The sequence below is a fragment of the Zosterops lateralis genome, assembly GCF_965231275.1.
Source record: "Zosterops lateralis genome assembly, chromosome: 2".
In the NCBI taxonomy this organism is placed as follows: domain Eukaryota; kingdom Metazoa; phylum Chordata; class Aves; order Passeriformes; family Zosteropidae; genus Zosterops; species Zosterops lateralis.
In genome coordinates, this window is record NC_139763.1 from 8,041,645 (window position 1) to 8,062,462 (window position 20,818).

General features: G+C 37.5%; 1 protein-coding gene across 4 annotated transcripts in view; it reads left to right on the plus strand.

Moving 5' to 3' along the window:
• CASK (calcium/calmodulin dependent serine protein kinase) overlaps positions 1-19,671 on the plus strand; it is a 189,382-nt gene extending 169,711 nt beyond the window's left edge. For all 4 annotated transcript variants that reach the window (XM_083883313.1, XM_083883315.1, XM_083883316.1 and 1 more), the window contains 7 exons: positions 2,616-2,812; positions 4,070-4,185; positions 8,839-8,919; positions 9,011-9,091; positions 10,488-10,690; positions 12,480-12,563; positions 18,200-19,671. In XM_083883313.1, coding sequence (XP_083739439.1) covers positions 2,616-2,812; positions 4,070-4,185; positions 8,839-8,919; positions 9,011-9,091; positions 10,488-10,690; positions 12,480-12,563; positions 18,200-18,376 — 939 coding nt within the window. In that variant the 3' untranslated portion in view covers positions 18,377-19,671. The remainder of the gene's footprint in view (positions 1-2,615; positions 2,813-4,069; positions 4,186-8,838; positions 8,920-9,010; positions 9,092-10,487; positions 10,691-12,479; positions 12,564-18,199) is intronic.
• Positions 19,672-20,818: the final 1,147 nt, after the last annotated feature.

Here is a 20,818-nt window from a genome sequence, read left to right on the forward strand (position 1 = left end):
AGCTTTTTTTTTCTTTTTTTTCATGTGTCCACATGTGTGAGAGTTACAAAGTCTAAATTGTGAATTTAACTGGACATGTTGATTCAGTTCAGATTGAGTCATTAATAGATGTCCTGTTTTGCAGTGACCTGTGCAGGTTTTAATCTTAGAGGAAAGCTCAGATTTTTTGTTTTAGCTGGAATGGAGACAAGTAGGGCAGGTGTCTAAAACTCCAAAATATTGTGCTTGAGTTTATCTGAAACTAATTATTAGCATTAGCAAAGTTTTTCAAAGAAAAACATTAAGGACAGTTTCTGCTAAGGTTTGATAAATCTGAAGATGGTCTCTTAAAATTTCAGTCCTAAGTCCCATATTCAATAACCTCCTTTAACTCTGTTATCTTCACCTGGTGTTTGTGCAAGTCAGCACAGACCAAAGAAGGATCTTCCCTCTCCAGAAAATTCCAAGAAAGCACAGAGGGCTCCTCAGAAGATTCCTTATCTTTCTTTTTGCAATTTTAAGACTTTTTGTTCTTTTGCTTCGGCCTCCAAATGAGCACATATTATCAAGTGATTTGTGATCCATCTCCAGTAACTACTCCAGTTATTTTTAGTCTTTCCACAATCTACCTCTGAATTTTTAACCATGTAAACCATTAGCCTCCTCCTCTACCAGGAATTTTTATAATACTTCTTGCAGCTCCATTCAAAAAGTCACTCAGCTGCATTAACTCTTGCCTTTCAGAATCTTTTTATCCTGCTGTCTGGTTGAGTTGACTAGAACTTCTATTTACAAGAATGGTTTGCTTCTCACTTCAGTTCCCATTTTTAAAGCTCTCTGTGTTTCTTTCATCTTCCTATTTTTTTCTGAAGCTGCCTGAATGTAAACCTGGAAAGGCTCCATGAAAGACCTTCCAGACATTTATATTATGTTTTCATTTGCTCCTCATAGGGTTGTTTTTTTTTCCCTAGGAGAAGAAACTTTGTTCAAGGCAATATCAAAATAATGGTGTTTCTCTTGCTCACACCATTTATAATTACCTGTTTTTTCAATTTTTACCTGATTTTTCCCATTGAACCAGCATATTTTTGTTGTAATCCTGGAAAACAGTGAGGGCTTGGCTAATAGATATATTTTTATGTGTAAGGAAGTCTGTAATGTTCCATCAACTGCCAATATATGGTGGGTAATGGCTCAAACTGGAGCAGAGACTTGAAAATCAGGGAAATTTCTAGATAATAAAAATACTGCTGATGTTTCTAGACCTATATGAATAAGCTTCAGGCAAAATAAGGGACTGGCTCAATATTGATTACTTCATGGAAAGCAAATTACTATGTAAACATAATTGGTTTCAACATATCCTATTTCTCAAGTTATTAAAATAAGTTGGGTTGCTATTTTAAACTCAGTGTACAGCAGAGCAAGGGTCAGATTTAATGCATTAAAAATTGAGTTCTGTAGTGGTATTGTCATCTGATGCTCTCAGTGCAAACCAATAAAAATACATCAGATGTGAGATAAAAGTGATTAGCCATTTTAAGTTAATTTATTCATATGTTGAGGTGCAGATTGGATTACTTTTTTAAGTGCCATGAATAGTGCTAACACTGCATAGTTACAGCTGTTATTGGAGCAGAAATTGAGCAAAGTTGAAAAGTGATTGTTAGTCTCTAAGAAGGATATTACTTTGCAATGTAATTGTTGGAGATTTTTAAATATAGCCCATTCCTAGTAAGAAAATCAGCAGTGTGTATATGCAAGGTTGAGCTGCTGTAGGGTGATGTCTGGAGTTCATGAACTGTAGAAATTACCCACCTAGGGCATGACAATTTTGATTTTAAGATCCTTGGGCGCATCAGGGCTCCAATTAGCAACCAAAACTGGAGATCACTTTTATTTATATTTCCTAGGGTTGAGACCTCAGTAACACATAAGGAAAGGATTGGTATAATCTTTTACATTGTGAAGTCAGAGTCTGGATTCTTTCTGTTTGTGTTCCTTAGAGAATAACTTGCTCAAATTTTGAATTTTATTTACACCAGAGCAGACTTTCACTGAAAAACCCATAGAGAGAATTTCCACATTCCCTCTGAGTAACTCTGTGATAGATACAATACAGGACTTCCTAAAAAAGATTTTTTTTTAATGTCTTGAATCTTAAAAACTCTCATTCTCAAGATCACTAATAAAGCCAAAGTCCTTTATACTGTCCAGTGAAATTCCCTGACACAGAATTTTTTTAAAACATACCGTGGGACTTCAGTTGGAAAGTACATTAAAGATTGAGTTGTAAGGTGCTGGCTTTTGTTCTGTAATGATTTGTGATAGTTAATAACTGTTTGAGGGACTCTGTGAGTCTATTACATTTTTGCTGTTCATGTTCTATAGAGTGTAGAAACCATGAGCTGTTGAAATAACATTGTATGTCTCCATCATTTGCTGGAGGGGGCATTTTCATTTTCAACTATCACTTATGCTTTGGCACCTTCCTTTTTTTATTTCTTTCTTTGCTTGTTGCAACCAATATGTGTGGCTGCATTCACAGATCAGATTTTTCACCTGTTAAGTCTGAATACCATACCAATAATGATATTGCAGTTCTCTTATAAACTCTATTTTTTTTATTTTTGTAGATCTATGTAAGAGCACAATTTGAATATGATCCAGCAAAGGATGACCTCATTCCTTGCAAAGAAGCTGGCATCAGATTCCGAGTTGGTGATATTATCCAAATCATTAGCAAAGATGATCATAACTGGTGGCAGGGTAAACTTGAGAACTCCAAAAATGGTACTGCAGGTCTTATTCCTTCTCCTGAACTTCAGGAATGGTATGACTTAAATTTTCTGTAGAAATGAACTTAGTTTTGATTTTCATTTGTGTCTTTCATACTTTTCATTGTTGTCTAGGTAGCCTTTGAATTCTTTTTTTCTTTTTCTTACTTTTTTTTTTCTAAATCTATATGTTTACTCAATTTGTGTGGTATTGATTTTTTTTCTCATGTATGCATAGCAAGTAAGGGTTACATGCAGTTTTATCTCTGTGATTAGATTTAAAAAACAAACTCCTGTGTTAACCAACATTGTGGTTTCTGGTATAGTGTAGGAAACTAGGATTGAAGACGGCTACATGCAAATTGTTTATTTAAGAGGGTCAAATTAATTTCTCTTTCAGCTTCTAATCAAGGGTTTCATTAGTACTGTTAACCTGCAAGTGCTGCAGGAATTGGGCTTTAGCAAGTTGTCAAGCAGCAAGGTCACTGAGGGAGTTTTAGGGTTTTCTTTCCTTTTCATTTTTTGTGTCAATGTCAAAAAGCAGAACAAAATCACAGTGCCAGAGGCAGGTTCAATGAACAGCAGTGGTACTGAGCAATCAGAGCCTTTAAACAGCCTCTTGCAGGAGCTGTTTAGAAAATTCAAGTGTATCAGCACAAATTCTGGCAAGCAGGTCCTGGGCCTTGGAAGATTATGGCCGTAACTCAATAAAGTTTATCTACATGGATAATATAGGCCCAAAATACTTCATACAGGGTTTGCTACATAAAAGAATTGGAGTCTGCACAGCTCCTGTGCCTCCTGGACTGGCTAAGGGAGATTTTGCCAGGAGACAAAGGCAGACAAGAGCTTTAGTCCCGTCTCCTGAGCTCTGTGCAAGCCCTGATGTAAGGGAGGCACAAGGTGCACATTGCAGCAGGGTCCCTTGCAGGGCTTCACCCTAAAGATCAGCTTCCAAACTGTCCCCCAGCACAGCAGCACTTGTTCTGCAGTCATTTACACCATGGTGGTCTTTCCAGAACTTGTGCTCTTCCATTCTGATCTGCTGCAGAGTGGTCTGGATTCATTCCAGAAGCTGCCCTTCCTCCCATGCTCACTTGATCTCTGAGCCTCCATCATTTGCCTCTAAGAAAATATTCTTACATCAAAATACCCCTGCATATATGTTCTTTGAAGTCATAAAAAAACAGGTTTTTAAAGTTTTACTGTACTCCTGTTCTATAAAAAAAGTCTTGCTTTTCTAATTCATTCTGTGCAGCTTTTTAAAGGTCTTTGATTACAACAGAAAATATTTTTTCTCTTCCTTATGTCAGGCGAGTTGCTTGTATTGCAATGGAGAAGACCAAACAGGAGCAACAGGCCAGCTGTACTTGGTTTGGAAAGAAAAAAAAGCAGTACAAAGACAAGTATTTGGCAAAGCACAATGCAGGTATGAACAAAAAATGCAGGTATCTGTAACAGGTTACATTTTTGGCAGTTTAAGCCTTGCCATTAATTGTTCAGCTGGCACTAACCTAATGAGTTACTTAGGAAAAGATAAGTAAAATTCTAATTACGCCAACATTACTCTGCCTGTTCTTTGCTATTTAAGCATACAGCTTAGTCAGTGAGAGGCAAGCTGCCACCAAATCAGTGCATCATAGTTTATCCTGGTAGAGGCTTAGATTTGTCAGGGGTTTATGTTTAAAGCAGCATTAGAAACAAACCAGGGATATGATTTTTGCAACCTATATAACTGTACTGTGCTCTACAGAAGACTGTTCTGTAGCATCCTTGTTAATATGTATTTATAGTTACAGATTACATATGTGAAAACATCATGAAAGAGCATTTTTGTTGAAGTGGTACAGCTGGAAGTCATTGCATAGTCAGTGTGTTATTTTACAGTTACCGAATAGAACCAGCTGTGGAGGTTTTATCCTCCTTGCAGTGATTTCTGGCTGAATCCTGAGTTTGGGGCTTCTGTTTAGACTGCTGAAAAAATGAATTATTTTAGAAAATTTTAGAAGCATAGAGTAAGAGATCCTTGTCAAGCAAAATCCCTTAGTTTTAGTAGTAAAGAAGACAGACCCCGTCATTTATGAGCTGAATTTGCTGCTTTTCTTCTTTTAATATAAAATACTTAATGTGCTGAAACTGCTTTTCAACACTTTTCTGTTGCTTCTGCATTGATAGCACATTCTGTGATGCTTATGTTGTTGTGATCTCCTGAGAGACTTGCAGAGATTTTTATTAGAATCAGAATAGATACCTGTCCAAGCAGTGTAATGAAAGTATTTTATATTACATTAATTTCCAGGGTTTTTTTAAGTTGCATTCTGAACACATCAGTTAAACAATATAAATCCATATTTTCATATATTTGTCTTTACCTGCACAATGTGTGCAGTATCAGAACTCCTAATATGTTACTATTACAGATATTTCCTTTTCCCTAAAAGCAGTTTGAAAGTAAATTCTGAGAAAGTCAAAGGACAGTAATTGTTGTTTATACTCTTTAAATTCAGTGTTGCATCTCACAGGTGAATATAAAACTATTTGTTACCCTAAAAGCTCTCACAAATAGAAATTGAAAGTTATAAGTAAGTTCCTTGCTTTTTCTGGTGTAACTCCCTGCTTGTTCTAATGTTTCCCCTTTATTGCAGTAGCACTCAGCCACATTTTAATAATCATAATAAGAGCTGTGAAGAGTAAACTGGATTTTATGAGGCAAAATCGACAATACTGATATCAATTTTTCCTAACACACATTCCCACAGCCTTGCTCCTCCTTTCAGTTGTGGCCATGCTGTGAACTGGATCAAGAACAACCCAAAAAAAACATGATTTTTTTTTTTCTTCAGGGCTGATACAGACCTAAAAATGTCTGTATGAGTAAGCAGGGCCTGCTACAAGGGAGTGAGCTAAAGGAAGGGTAGCCAGGGAAGAAGGAGCAAGATTTCAAAGATTTCCTATCAGTTAAATTCCTGAAAGGAATCCAGACTTTGCAGTCTTGACATAGGGGGACATTTTGGAGAGGATTGATGGCGCTTTGATTCAGACAGCTCATCTGCCTTCACCAGCAGCATTATATCTTTATTTGCTTTATATCAGAGCAGGTGTTTGCCAAAAATTAGAAATACAAAGATTAAAAATTGTGATAATGACCATAAAAGAAATTGTTCCTTTCAGAATACAACTTCCCCTTTCCCCTAAGTCAAAAAGTTAATGTGAGCACAGATTGAAATCAAGATTTCTTGTAGAAATGTTCTTGATCTTAGTGTCCCTGAAGGTGATGCCAGTAATATTCCAGGGAATGACACCAAATACAGGATATACAATATATGAACACTACAGATTGCTTTGGTGCTCATAAGAGTTCTTATTTAAGTGAGGTGACACTGAATTCACATTCTTTAAAGTGCTCTGCCACATCCAGGATTGTTAGTCAGAAATATGGCAACACTGGCCCCTGCAACCTTTCAGTGCTTCTGTTTCAGAATAAAAACCAGATCTTTTCTTCTGCTGGATCCAAAACAAGTATAATCATTGTCAAAATGTTGCTCTTACAGGAAAGTAGAATTTATTTTTCTTATTTCCTAGTATAAAATTAAATAAATTGATCAGCAGTGTGTAATCTGTTTGGACTTGTGTGTTATTTTTCTCTTAGGGGTGAGACTGACCTGGGGTGCTGAGAAATGACCCAGTAAAATAATTCATGGTCAACTCAGATTTGTGTGGCCAGCTAATGATTTGAAAGCTGCTGTGGTATATGACATATTATTACTGGAAGTAGAAATGAGATTATTCTGCAAATCAGACATAGTTTATAAAGTAAACAGGAGATGACTTCAGTTACTTTTTAGAATTATAAGCAAATACTTTCTCCTTTACAAGAAAAATGTAATCTTGTTGTTCTTTCCCCATGCTTCATATTAGAGTATTGGGCAATTTCATGATACGTTTTATCAGTATAAAGTCAGTTTTAAACCAAAGCCCACAGAAAAAAAGATTCACTGACATTTTTATAAATGCTCTAGAGATATGCTGCAGTGATATCCATATATATATATTTTTATTTATTTTGCTGAAAGGTTATTGCAGGGCTTCAGAAAAGAACAGAAGATACCAAAACTATGCTCCATATTATGCATAATGTAGAAAATTGCCAAGCTTTTATAAAATATGTTTATCATTTCTTAATGTGATTTATTTGCCTTGTGTTTAGACTATTGCATGGTAAAGTTTATTTTGTGCATATACTTTTTTATTTTACTAATATATTACAAGCCATATCTCAATGACCCCTGTACATTTTTCATGCTGTCTTACTCCCAATGGCCTCTGTGCATGTAAGTAACCTGTCAAGTGACAATGCCTCTTTATTTGCTTCTTAATGTTTCCTTTCAATAACTCCTTTTCTTTTAATAGCTAGTAACACAGAAGCATTGAAGTTCAGTCTTTAAGTGTGCCCTGTATTCCTCCTATCTTTGTGTATTAAGAAGTTAATCATTTTTGTTTTGCATTTGAGAACCCCACAATCATTAGTTAAATCCATGTAGACTGAGACACATCTCCATACTACTACTTTGTGATAAAGGCATTAATACGTGTCATTTCTGATGTTTGTTCCTGTTGTTTGTATCTAACATAACATGGTTTTATTCAAAAGGAAAATAAAGGAATTTTTTATTATCATTTTCCAAGGGAAAATGACACTTGCAGGCTTAGGTAGTTAGCATGGTAAAGCTGTTTAGTGTGTTGTAGATCATTATTACAAAATAAATTAAGAATTTGTTTAAAGATGGTGAAGTTGCAAGAAGGACAAGAGTAAGAATTCCATGGTGGAATGGAAGAAAAATATGACTAGATTCTTGCTTGTGGTATTTGGGGAAAGGTCGAAAGAGATTCTTCTTGAGGATGAAATTCAAAATGCTTCAAATGGACTGGGAAGTTTTCATATCTGTATCTTTTCAAGCCTTAAAGAGTTGAATGTGTTAATTGGCTGATTTGTAGTTTCACCAAGTTGAAGCTGTTGGACTTTCAGGTGAAAAGACTGCCATCAAATTGAAAAACTGAAGTATCCACACTCATCCTAAAGGGTGGATATAGCTGAGGTGGATACACACTTAAGGCTGGAAACACTCAAAGATTCCATGGTTTGAATGGAGTCTCTCCTCCCTCCTTTTCACAGCATGCAAAGATACAGAACTGAAAACTCCTGTTCGTCATTCTGCTTCACAATTGCTGGCTGCTGTAATCTTTACAAATAAAAATAACTGCCTCCTAGCTGCTTCTTTCATTAGAATTCAGCAGGAGTCACCAGAGATGATGTGTTACTGGGCACAGGAGGAATAAGCTGTTATTAATGAACAGAACTTGATTTGTCAATCATTATATTCTCTGGCAATTGACAACAGATTGATAGGCATGATGGAATTCATCCAATTTCAACTGCAGTTGAAATGATACCTGAAATAACACTTTTACAATTTTTCCCTAAATATGGTGGAGGTTCTTTTCTGTAATGCCATCATTTTTCATTAGAATTCTTCATTCTGTCACAAGTTTTAAAAGCATGTCAGTTTAATTAGCACGTGTGTTTAAAGAGAACTCTAATTACAAGTAAATGGTGTGGTTCGAAAGAATAAATACCACAACTATTAACACTCTGTGCATTTCTCATAGATCTTGTTAAAACATCATTATGAAAGTATCTCTATCTTCAGTGTAAATAGATGTTCTCATATTGTATTCATGTCGGTCACTGTCTACAGATTTTTCTTTAGTATTGCTATTTCTTAGGAATGCAAACGTGAATGGCATGCTGTTATAGCTGATTTTTGTGGTCTGCTGAACACTGCATGAAAGGACATGCAAACTTTGCTGAGCACCTTGGTAGCTTTGTCACTGCTCTTAACAGTTTTTTAAATGAACACTCTTATTAAAATTGCATAAGGAATGAATGGTTTTATTTTCCATAACATGTTACTTTGTATTATAAATCTAAAACTTGATAAAATTATAATTTATAACAGAATTTGTTGTCACCCTTCATGTACCTTTTTTTTCTTATCCTTTGGGGCTTTCTTTTGTGTTTTAGTGTTTGATCAATTAGATCTCGTCACATATGAAGAAGTAGTAAAGCTGCCAGCATTCAAAAGGAAAACACTAGTCCTACTAGGTAACCTTCAGTTATTTTTTTGAAATTATAGTTATGAAGCTCTTCTAATGGAAATCATATTTCTAAATGATATTTTTGTGTTGTGGCTCAGGTGCACACGGTGTCGGAAGAAGACACATAAAAAACACACTCATCACAAAACATCCGGACAGATTTGCTTACCCCATTCCTCGTAAGTAGCAGAATTGTTGGTGTCCTCCTTGACAACCCCCTTGTTCTGCTTGCCTGTGTTCAGCTCAGCTGAGACAGATCCTGCCTTAAAGCTGGGAGCTGTGTAGGGCTGGGTGTGTTTTCTTTGGCTTTTTCAAAGGGCAGGGTGGAAAGTAGCACCACTTTTGCACCAAATGTTCCTTATTATTCATAAAACTTCTTGTTAGGCATACTTCTCTCTACCCTGAGTGTTTGTTAATTTAGAATGAAGGATAAAAGATTTCTCATTTCTATCTGTGTATAATTCCCATGAGAAGAAATACGAGCTGGATTTAGAGGAAACCTTTAGTGTTTTAATTACTTTACACAGGCAAGTCTTAAGGACTGGTATTGCCCTAAAATAACTTCAAGTTTCCAGAGATGCCACTAAGTAAAAGAAAACACAATTAATTTCACTGCTTACCAGTGAAAGAGCGCAGAGGTGTTTTCCCTTCATAACAATCTCTGTCAATACCCTGCAGGAATTTCAGATCTCATTATATGACCTCTTGGAGATGAATCCTTTTTCCTCAAGCTAAGCATACCAAAACAAGAGCAGCCAGCCCCTACCTGTCCTTTCTGTCTCAGGCTGACCTCAGAAATGCCATACATGGCTCAGAAGTGACACTCATTTAATTTTCTTCACAGAAACTAGATACTTTATCTGCAGATGCTTTTAAAATTGACTCACTCATACCATGATGAGCATGCCTTAGGTTGCCTGCATTAGGTTCCTGCTCTGTGGAAGCACTGAAATTGTTTCACTGATTTTGTAAGACTAGAAAGATGAATTTTCTGCATTCCTTTACAAAACCATGGTGTAGTAGGTAGCTTTTGAGATGGGACCTATATTGAGTGAGGCATTTCAGAGAATGTTTCATGAAGAAATTACCTGCATACTGAAAACCTGATCAAAAAGATCAGCTCACACACCATGGCAGTTAATTCTAAAGATTGGTAGGCCATACTTCTCATTCAAAAAGTATATTCTTCCCAATTAGCTTTCACCTCTCTTGACCACAGGTAATCAGGTTGTTAAACTGCTTTTTAGACTTAGTCTTTCCACACTCATTAAAACTTAAATTAAAAAATAATAATAAAATGCAGAAACGTTTTTCAGGACAGAAGAGCATTTAGGAGAAATATGAGTATCTTAAGTTCAGTAGACCCTAGGGACTCTACTCCTGCTTTTCCCAACACATATCCTTCAAACTTCTGCTTTTCCCAGTGCCTGTCATTCTGACTGTTTCATACTTCCTTGCCCTGTATGTGATTTGACAGGTCATCATTCAGTGAATAAGTATGGATTAACAAAGAGAAAAAAGAAGCCATCTATAAACTTAACATTGCTTCTGTACTAAAATATTTTGTATTTTCAGACACAACCAGACCTCCAAAGAAAGATGAAGAAAATGGCAAAAATTACTACTTTGTATCTCATGACCAAATGATGCAGGATATATCAAACAATGAATATTTGGAATATGGCAGCCATGAGGATGCAATGTATGGGACAAAACTGGAAACAATACGAAAGATCCATGAGCAGGGACTAATTGCAATACTTGATGTAGAACCTCAGGTAACTAATCAGAAGCATGTAAAAATTGGACTCATCACAAATCCTTCCACCTTATTTCACTGAGATGTTTTTATTGCTTGCACACTAGGTAAGTGCTGCATAAATTGATGTGAAACAAAAGTCCTTGGACCACCAGGATATATCAGTCTGTGGAATTCTGGGTAATCATAAGGTTAGAAGAACACAGAAAAGAAATCAGGCTCTCAAGAAACACTAATAGTTTATTTATTCATTGTAGAAAATCTGTGGAAAATTCTGATGTATTTCCTTTTAAACATCTGTGTAGTCATTACTTTCAATTCACAGGGATCTGTTTATATATTTTGTTAAGTGAAACAACATGAATATAGACAATTGTGATGTTTATATTATTCTAGCAGATGGAAGGAAATGGGAGGAAGGACAAAATTGTGACCAGTGTTATCTACTTAAATTTGCTGACTTGTTCCTTCTTTGTGAATGGATTCAGGAAGTTCAGGTTTTTCTAAGAATTTGACAACAGATATGAAATACCTGACTAAATTTTTTAAGACAGTTCAGACTGTCATGGTGTGGTGTTCTTAAAAGTAAAATCCCACATTTAACAGCGTTCAGGGAGAGCAGCATTTGTAGTTAGTTCAAATGTTAACAGCAAACTCTTATGATAAACTTTTGCAATATGCATTATTCAAGAGCTGTACAATTCTCAGAAGTGATCTTAATCTTTGTTAGAATACATTTACATTTGGTAACAGCTGCCTTTGCCACATTTCCTCCAGCTGGTGTCCAGCAAGCCACTTTCCTAACCAGCTTCCTCATTCTCCATCTCAGCTCAATGAGGCCAACCTGTTTGTGGATTTATTCCTGGTTGTCTTACACCACTTGCCTGTTTTCCCTCAGGCACTCTTAGTTTTATGGGTTTTCTTGCATTTCACTTCTGGGGCTTGTCTCTTGTTTGGAGCAGGTTGACAGAGGTGATTCCTGTTGGTGGCTTTCAAGCAGCAGAGATGAAAACCTTTTAGCTCAGGGGAAGGGTGGATTGTAGGGGTTTTGTTTTGTTGGTTTCTTTGAAAAGCAAAAGCTTTGGAGATGACAGGAAATCGAAAGAGCCAAACCAGAGTGACCTTTAGTAATCTGACTTTATCTTGTCCGTCCCTTTGAGTTCAGCTGAGGTGTTTAACCCGTTGTCCTGCACTGCAGTTGAGCTGGGATCTGTGACAGTTTCACATCTGGCAGCTCTGTGTCACTCAGTTCATTAAACTCTTTAATGGGAACTCTTCTCTCTTGCACAGATTTGGTTCAGGAGATTGGAGCTGTATTTACTGCATTTAGTGCTATGCTCAATTTTTAAACACTTCAAACTTCTCACATCACTTTTTTTTTTTTAATAATAATTTTGCAATAATGAAATTTATATTCTAATCAGTATTCTAAAACACAGTTGGTTCTTTTACCTATTTATGACATGACTAATTTTTTTTACATGGTGTTTCATCAGTCAGTTTCAATGTCAACAGAATTCCACACTCTTTGAGACTGTATGGGGAAAGGCACTCTGAAAATGCTAAAGCTTTTACTGTCTCATAAACTCACTTTAATTAAGGATAAATACATGTTTTGACCACCAAAAATGTAAAATAATAGAAAAAGTTAGTTGTCTGTATTACTAAGGTCTTGACTCCAATTCAGTTAAAAACAAATCCAGCACTGGTAGATCACGAATTTGTGTCTTTTGCCTGTTTGACGAAACTTACTTCACATTGATTGTTGGAGGTTTCCTCTAAAGTATCTGATTTTTTTTTCCCCCTAGGCATTGAAGGTCCTGAGAACTGCAGAGTTTGCTCCTTTTGTTGTTTTTATTGCTGCACCTACGATTACCCCAGGCATTAATGAGGTATGGCACGTTGTAATCTGATGTCATGGCAGAGACAGAATTAAGGATGAGATTCAAATGTGCAGATCAGACTCTTTAATTGTTTCCTTGTCTGTAAATGATGAGGCAGAAAAATAATTGAATAACAGCTTTATTAAGTTGATTGACATACATTTATTGTTTATGAACTGATAATTCAAAATGTGTGTTTCAAGAGGATGGATCCGTGTGCTTTATTCTAAAAGTACATATTCTTTTATTTCATTCTCTGTTCCAGCTCAGAGATCTATTTCCAAATCATTGGCACAAATTACTCAATTGTGAGTTGCAATGCCAGGGCTGATCCCACCTTCAGCTTTAGCGTTTTCCCTGCACAGCAAATACATCTCAAAAATAGACTTACTCATTTTGACAGCTGTCCTCTAAGAATTGGAAGCTTTGACCCAAGGGATAATTGCTTGTGGAATAATGCTCAGTATTCATGGAGGTCCACATCCATCCATTAGTTTTTATAGGGTATCTGCTCTGCAGATTGCTGCTGATTTCAAGGATACCAAGCAATTCTGGATTTAGCTGACACTAAGGCAAACTCCATTTTCACAAACACTTAATTTGCTCAATCTTCCTTAAACCATGATATTAAAGTATTTAATCTGTTGGATTTGATCATGAATCTGTTCCAAATATCCTAGATGTCTCCTTGATCATCAAAGCACAAAGTCAGAAGCTGTGTCACTGCAGCAGGTTTCTATAGAAATGTAATTACAATATCATAAGCATGAAGCTGTGACTTCACTGCAGAGGCTTGCAGGAAAAGAAGAAGCAAGACAAACTTATTTAAATGCAAATATCCTGAATGATGATTCGAATCAAAAGTGGAAAGTGAAGAATTTTGGCCTCAAGCTGGAATTTTAAGGACAGCAGAGGCATTCTGCTAGTTCACTATGATGCTTCAGTGGACTACTTTAGCTCTACATTGGAATTTCGACCATTTTTAAACACCAGTTCTAGAACAAGCAGTGAAAGAGGGATAGGAGGGGGAAGAAGGCTCTGTTCACTTTCACAGCATTAAGTTATGTAATTTCACTGTGTCTTAGAAGTACACACCCTAATGGTACAACCCAAGAGTGTAAAAACACAGATCTCCCTGCACAACTTGCCATGTTAGTGAAGTGACACTGTGTAACTGCTGGTGTGATGCTGTGAACTCATAGAATCTTGATAAAATACTAGAATTGTGTCATCTACACTGAATTTTCCTTTGTGTAAACAAATAGCATTACCATACCTGTCCCAGCTCCCAAATGTCTTTCCTTGGTCTCAATCATCTGCCAGTGGTACTTAAATTTTAATCTTCCAGTTGTAGGATGTAATACAGAGATACTTGGGACAGTTCATATGAGGGAGAAAGCATTTTCCCTCATACACTGGGAAGAGAACAGAAATGTGCCTTTTATAGTAGTGATGGGGAAGAACTTCATGCCAAAAAATTAGTATTGTGTTCTAAATATCTGCATTCATGCTGCAAAACCTGTCTTTATTTTAAGCTCCTGTGGCAAAAGTCTCTGTGCCCACAGGGTTTCACCCAGGCACATGAATTGCTGAGCCAAGGCCACACCTACAAAACATGCTAATTTATTAATCAATTAAAGTTAAAGAAAGGGAGGGGCAGGCGGTGGTAATAGCAACAGACCTTCCCCAAACACAGGATCCCTTTCCCAAGGTTTTCTGGGCAGATAAGCAAAGTGTGTCTGTGTGGTAGCAGCCTGCAAGGCAGCAAACAAGGGTGAGGAGTGTGTGTTTCCTGTTTCCCATTCATGCTTCCCTTTTGAAAGGTTCATTTGCATAATGAGTGTCCTTTTCTGTTATCTTCTTGCCCTGCCTTGTTTTATTTTACTTGAGCTTTTCGAAAACACTTCTATAAATGACTGTCCTTTTTTCCCTCCCCATGTTTTCTTAAATTTCATCTTTGCTTTTCTTTTCATTTTCCTGCATTCGTACTAATTGTACATAGCTGCCAAAATGGTGCAGAAAACTGCCTGTAAGTACCAGCTAGGGGCTCACAAGGTAGTCCTGGTTATTGCAGTAGTTCTAGAATGTAGATATGCTTGTTCCCATTCAATATTACTTTTGCCATTGGAGTCAAAATTTAATGCAATAATGACTTTTGGTATGTGCACTGAAACTATCTGCTAGTGAAAAAAGAGGCTATGGAGTAAAATCTCTACTGTTACAGATATATCTGAACTTAGTGGTAAAATCAGTGCAGAAGCCTGATCCTAACAGTGTCTCTCTTGAGACATTTTAGCCTGTCAAAAATCTCACAAAATATCTCAATAATCGAGGCCCACACAGCAAGAGTGAGAAGACAAAATATTATCCTTTACAGTGAGTGTAGCAATGCACTGTGAGCAGTCCTGCAAAGCACAAGACCAATTAAATCACACAGGGCATCTCTCAGAGTGCACCCACCTGTGTGATCACAGAGGAGGCTTCAATCAGGCGGTTGTTGTGCTAAACAGAGAGAGGAGAGAGTGTATCACAAAACTTTGGGGTGGTTCCTCTTTCCTCCAGCTGTTCTGCCTCCATTGCCCAGACAGCAGCAAATGGATCACAGGCTCCATTTGTTTGATGTAAACCTTATTGAGACAAATTCTTCTGACTTTTATCTGTGCTTCCTCCCTTCCTACAGCCAAAGAATAAAAGGAATTTTTGTTAGAAAGTGTGGAGCTCACCAGCTGTTTAAATGGCAAATTTCTTTCTGTCAAGGCAAAACTGGCAAAGGCCTGATGGTGTTTACACATTGTCCACAGCCTTAGAAGGGAATATTAGTAATTTGTTGGGCTGGGCTTTGATTGCCACAAGTGGCAGCTGTTTGTCCTATGTATTTTCAGGCCAAAAAATCCAGCCCTCAGAGACTGAAGATGCCACTGGTGGCCTTTATGTCCATGGGGGTATTTCATGGATAAAGCCATGTTTCACTCCTTTCAGCTATGGGGGAAAAGGAGAGATTAAGAATGTGAATTTAATTAGGAAGAAAAAGTCTGATCCAATAATGGACACGCTGCAACTAGACCCGCATAAAATTCCTATTGCACAAGAGCTGAGGGAAGAAGGAAAGGCAGATGTTGTGCTCACAAATGTTAAATTTCTGAAGTTGTGGCTATTTGTTTGTCTGAAGCTGCTGAACATTTTGATAAATATTTTCTTTCTTGACACTATTGAGAGCACAACTGCTGAAGAATTTCCTTCTTGGAACACAATCTGGGATGTTCAGTATGAAAAATTTATGTAAGACATTTTAGAGAAATTGAGAGGAACTTAATACAGCAAATACTTTGATTACAGCTAGCTTCAAAGATGACTTTTGGTATTTAAGTCTTACAGACTCAGAGAAAAAAGCCAAGTCTGACATGTACAAATAGGTACTCTATCACAAACGGAGGTGAAATTTAGTCCCAGAATGAAACAAAAATCAAGAACTTTGGTCTCTTTTCCTTTTGCTGAGCTTAGGAAAGTTTGAACCTATTTGAAACTTGTTGCAGTGGCCTATCCCAAACTTATTACTGCCCATAAAAGCATGTGAAAGAAGTAATAATTTACATTTCCAACAGGCTGGGGAATTGAGATATTGCAAAATACAGGCTACATTGACCCCCAGTAAAAGTGGATCTAGGAGAAGCTAAGTCACAAAAATACTGAAATTTAATGAATTTTTGAAACATTTAGTTTTCTGGAATCTGTGTGTGTAGGGTAAACTTTACCAGTTGGCTTTTTTTAAGATGAGATAGCTGTAAGATTTCCAGATTCTCATTGTCAGTCACAGTAAAATAGCTGCTCTAGTGAGAAAAGTCCATACCTGTAGGTAAAAGTAACATCAATGGAAAATCTGAATAATAATTCAAAATCTGCATAAGGACTTAAAAGTTTTAGGCTTCCAGGGGCTTTTCAGGTACTGTTAGCCCTGTGTCATGAGATCAAAACTCTTTTCAAGATGCAGTATAGCTTGGACAAGACAGACTATAAATACAACATTAATCTTAGCTGGATACATTTAAAGCACTGAAAACACTCTGCAGGACAAGTTATTGGCCTTCCTTTGTAGGGTAATTTAAGCAGGAAAGGCTTGATGCTCAGCTGATACAAATGGATGTCTCTTTTGGAATCTGTGAGAAGTTGGAAGTTTACCTAACTAGGGTTTTGGCTTAAAGACACTAGGCCATATGAAATATTCCACAAAAATATTTAATACTAAAATTAATCCACATTTTTGTGTTTGTTAATAGTATAAATTAAATTTGCACTGGAAACACACTGGAATTTTCTACAGAAATTCCAGGAGTTGCCAGTGGTGCAAAATGGCCCATACAGGGAACATCCTTATACAGAAGTTCATGTGAGGAGTATTTGCCTGACTTGGAATGAAACTTGTAATAATTTTCAAGTGAAGACAACCACAGCACAGACCCCTCCCCATTTGAGGCTGCAGCTTCAGGAGAGAAGCAGAACTGTAACTTTGGCAGAGAACTTCTCCCCCAGAAGTGGTTGGTTTCGTTGCTGCAGGGAAGGAGAACTGTCTCAGAGCAGGTTGTTTCCTTGAGGGGACCTGAAAGCTGTTGTTCCACAGTTCCTTGTAATTACAAATACTTAGGAAGCTGAAACACAAAAAAATAAAAGGGTGAGGTCATCCACACAGCCAGATAAAAATCTGTTTCCAGAATAAGTTCTAGTGAAATTAAAAGCTGTGAGCTTTTTCACTAAAAATCATTCTGGAAACAGACACAGCACACAGTACTGTGTCTGTACTTCTGCAGCCTAAAACTCTGTTTTTAGCATTTAGAAAAGTGTATCCCAGCTGATTGATCAAGTAGAGTGAGCCTATGGATACTGCAGAGCAGCAGGAGTCATTTTGCACCACATCCATCCCAAACCTGTGGGACAGGAAAGATTTTGATTGCTTTCCTGTGGCTATTTCAAGGTTCCTGAAAGCAGCAAATGGGTTTGTTGGGGGTTTTTTAATTTATAAGGAAATTTGCAGGAAGAGAATTCAAATTTAAAATTGCTGCAGAGCCCTGGGAAGAAGCTTTTTGCATCCAGGATCTCCCACTGAGAGGGGCCTGGCAGTGCCCTGCCCTGAGATAGAAACCACAGAAGAGCAGTGCAGAGTGAGAACTTCCTTATCAGTAAATTGTCGTTAAAGGAAGCAGACCCAGAAGATTGGTGTCGAACAGGAAACATTACCAAAACTGGGAACAGCTGATACCTGACAGCCTCTCCTGCTCCTCCTGTTTCTCATGTTCTCACTGGGAGATAGGCCCAATAGCTCTTACTTGTGCACCTTGTCTGATTTACTCACATGTGGTCTCCATTGCTGCTTTCCCAAGCTTCCATCCTCTACCTTGCTTTTTTTAACTCTAGAGCTGTGTTTTGTCTCCAAGAATGTCAATAATGGGGTGCTGTTTGATTGTCACCTTCCAGAGGGAAACTGTGCCCTTTCTCCCATGTGATTCCCATAGCTGTAGGTGGCAGAGTTTAAAGCACCTCGACTCCCTGAGGCCTTTTTGCCCATTCCTCTCTCAGCTGAGAAGTTCTTGATGAAGAGCACGAAACATTCCAACTTTTCTTTTCTCCCGTTTTCTCTCCCGGCCGCCGAACAGGACGAATCCCTTCAGCGCCTGCAGAAGGAGTCGGAAATCTTACAGAGAACATATGCACACTACTTTGACCTTACAATTATCAACAATGAGATTGATGAAACCATCAGGCACCTGGAGGAAGCCATCGAGCTCGTGTGTACAGCCTCCCAGTGGGTCCCGGTCTCCTGGGTCTACTAGACCGGGAATGAGAGAATTGAGGAGAAAAAAAAAAAAAAAAAAGAAAAAAAAATCTGTCATTACTGGGAACCACCTCATACATGGAAAACCTCTTCGTTATTGACCTTGTGTCAACAGGTCTTGGCCCCTAGAGACTACCTAGATGTAGTGTGACCTAAAATATAATTATTGTCATGTCCGAATAGATAGGAGGAGGGGGAGAAAAAGACAAAACACTAATTTAAAGAGACAGTATCTTTTTTTTTAATCATTTCTCCTAAACTTTAATAAAATGTATCTTTAAATATATGTATTATTCAGTCCTTTGGAATGTTATATTTTTGGAAATCATAGCTTTTTATTTCAAGGGCCCCTAAAAACTGCACAAAATAGATGCTGCTTTCTATAATCTATTTTAATAGTAATAATAATATGATTCTGTTACCTTAACTTGGGGGTGGAACACTACATTCTTTTTAGAGTCTGATTTTATGGATTGGAATACTTTGCTTTCTTTTATTTATTTGAAGTAATTAGTCTAGTGGTTACGAAACAAATTCATAAATTTTAAAGGCCTTTTTTTTTCCGCGCTTTTTTTTGTTTTTTGTTTTCTTTTCCTCTCCTAGGATAGTATTTTTAAGTACTTTTGTGTAACATCCAGATAATGTGATACTGTCTCTTTGAAGAACTCTGTAAAAGTTTTAGAAATTTGAAAATTGGGTCTTGACTCTTAATGCATGTGGACAGTCGCAAGCGTTCATGCCGTTGGTGTATCTGTGTTGATAAAACCTGTAATCTACAGCAAAGTACATTCCGTTCATGGGAACACGTACCCAAGGGAATAAAGCAAAATATTACTCTGACTAAGTTGTAAACCTATGCACATCCCTTGCATTTTGGGCAACTTTATAAAAAAAAAAGAAAAAAAAAAGAAAAACTGATTTTTATTAATAATAATCATGTAGTGAAATGTGTTTGTAATTTTGTCTCAATTTAATTTGTTGTAAGGTGGGAGGGGGCAATTACTGGTTTCACCATTTCAGATCTGTGTTGTCTGAGAGTATTAACGTTTTAATTAAGTTGAAGCAAAGAAATGCTGATTTTTAATATGTATGTAATTGTTTAAAGATGCACACATTTTAAAAGAAAATACTGTGCAATGAAGAAACCAGTTTAGACATTGCGATAAACTGACTATTCCAAAAGACTCATCTACAACAGCCCTGTAAATTCCTTTACAAATGGTAATTGACTCTACAGTCTGACCAATTTTTTTTATTTTAAATATACTTCCTTTTATGTGTTCAACAACTAAACGTTTTTGGGTCCTTCATTTCATCACAGGGAGTTTCGAGAGCAAATCAGTGATTCGTGCAGTGAGGAAAAGTGTCTTAAAGTCTGTAAGGGAAGCCTTTGTTGGGGCACAGCCTGAGTCTGTCCCAGAGGCTCTGTTCCTCCTGGATCAACACAGGCTTCTTTTCACAAAGTTGGAATTAGGGCAGAGCCAACTAAAAAAGTGTAACCATGGGCTGACCTGACACTTCATTTCCTTCCTTCACGCTCTCGCTGCCCACACGATTTGCATTTTCTCTGAAAAAAATGGTTAAGGGCAGCAGCAGGCATTGCCACCTCTTTTTAGGTGTCAGAAATACACTGTTCCTTAAAATTACTTCTCCTCAAAGTTTGGTTGGCTGTGCTGTTGTATAGTATGAATTTTAGTGTTTATATTAAAATGATACAGTGATACAGGATTTTTCCTCAAAGTGGAACTTGCAGCTGGAATTGGTCTGTGGGCTCTTCCAGTTGTTTGGGACCATTGCACCTGCAACCAGAAAAGGGTTCTCAAGGTTGGATCTTTCTCACAGGGGTAATTCTGTTGCTGATTTTCTTCTGCCTACTCCTTCTGCAGGTTGGGTGGTCAAATCTGTTTACAATTCTTGTAAAATCCACAGCTGAAATCTCAGTCTGGCTTTGCCTCCTCCCACCCAGCCAGGGCAGGCAAAGGTGTTTATTTCCTGCAGCATTTACAGCCCACGGAAGGGAAATTCATCCATCACTTTACTCCACCTGCTGAATGCTCTTCATGCCATAGCTGGAATCAGTTCTGTGGCTGCATCCCAAAACAAGAGCTGTACCCGAGTCCCTTGAGTTTATAGTTTCGTGGAAAGCAATGGATGAGTCAGTGTGGGCTTCACATGCACAAGAGGGAAACAAGAGGGAACTGTCAGAGTAAGTGTAGGCGCTCACCTCTTCTGGGCTTAGCCCTGGAAGAAGGGGATGGTGCCAAGTGAGCTATTTAGTCAGTAAGAGGTAATTTTTCAAGTGGTTGTGTCATTTAGTCCTGGGTGAACCGTAGCTGGTGTCCTGTAGGCAGCTGTTGCAGTGGTGAGTCCACACTGGCTGAGCTCGTGGAAGTGACAGGTTCATTCACTCTCAGAACTACCTCTTTTCCCAGCAAAGCAC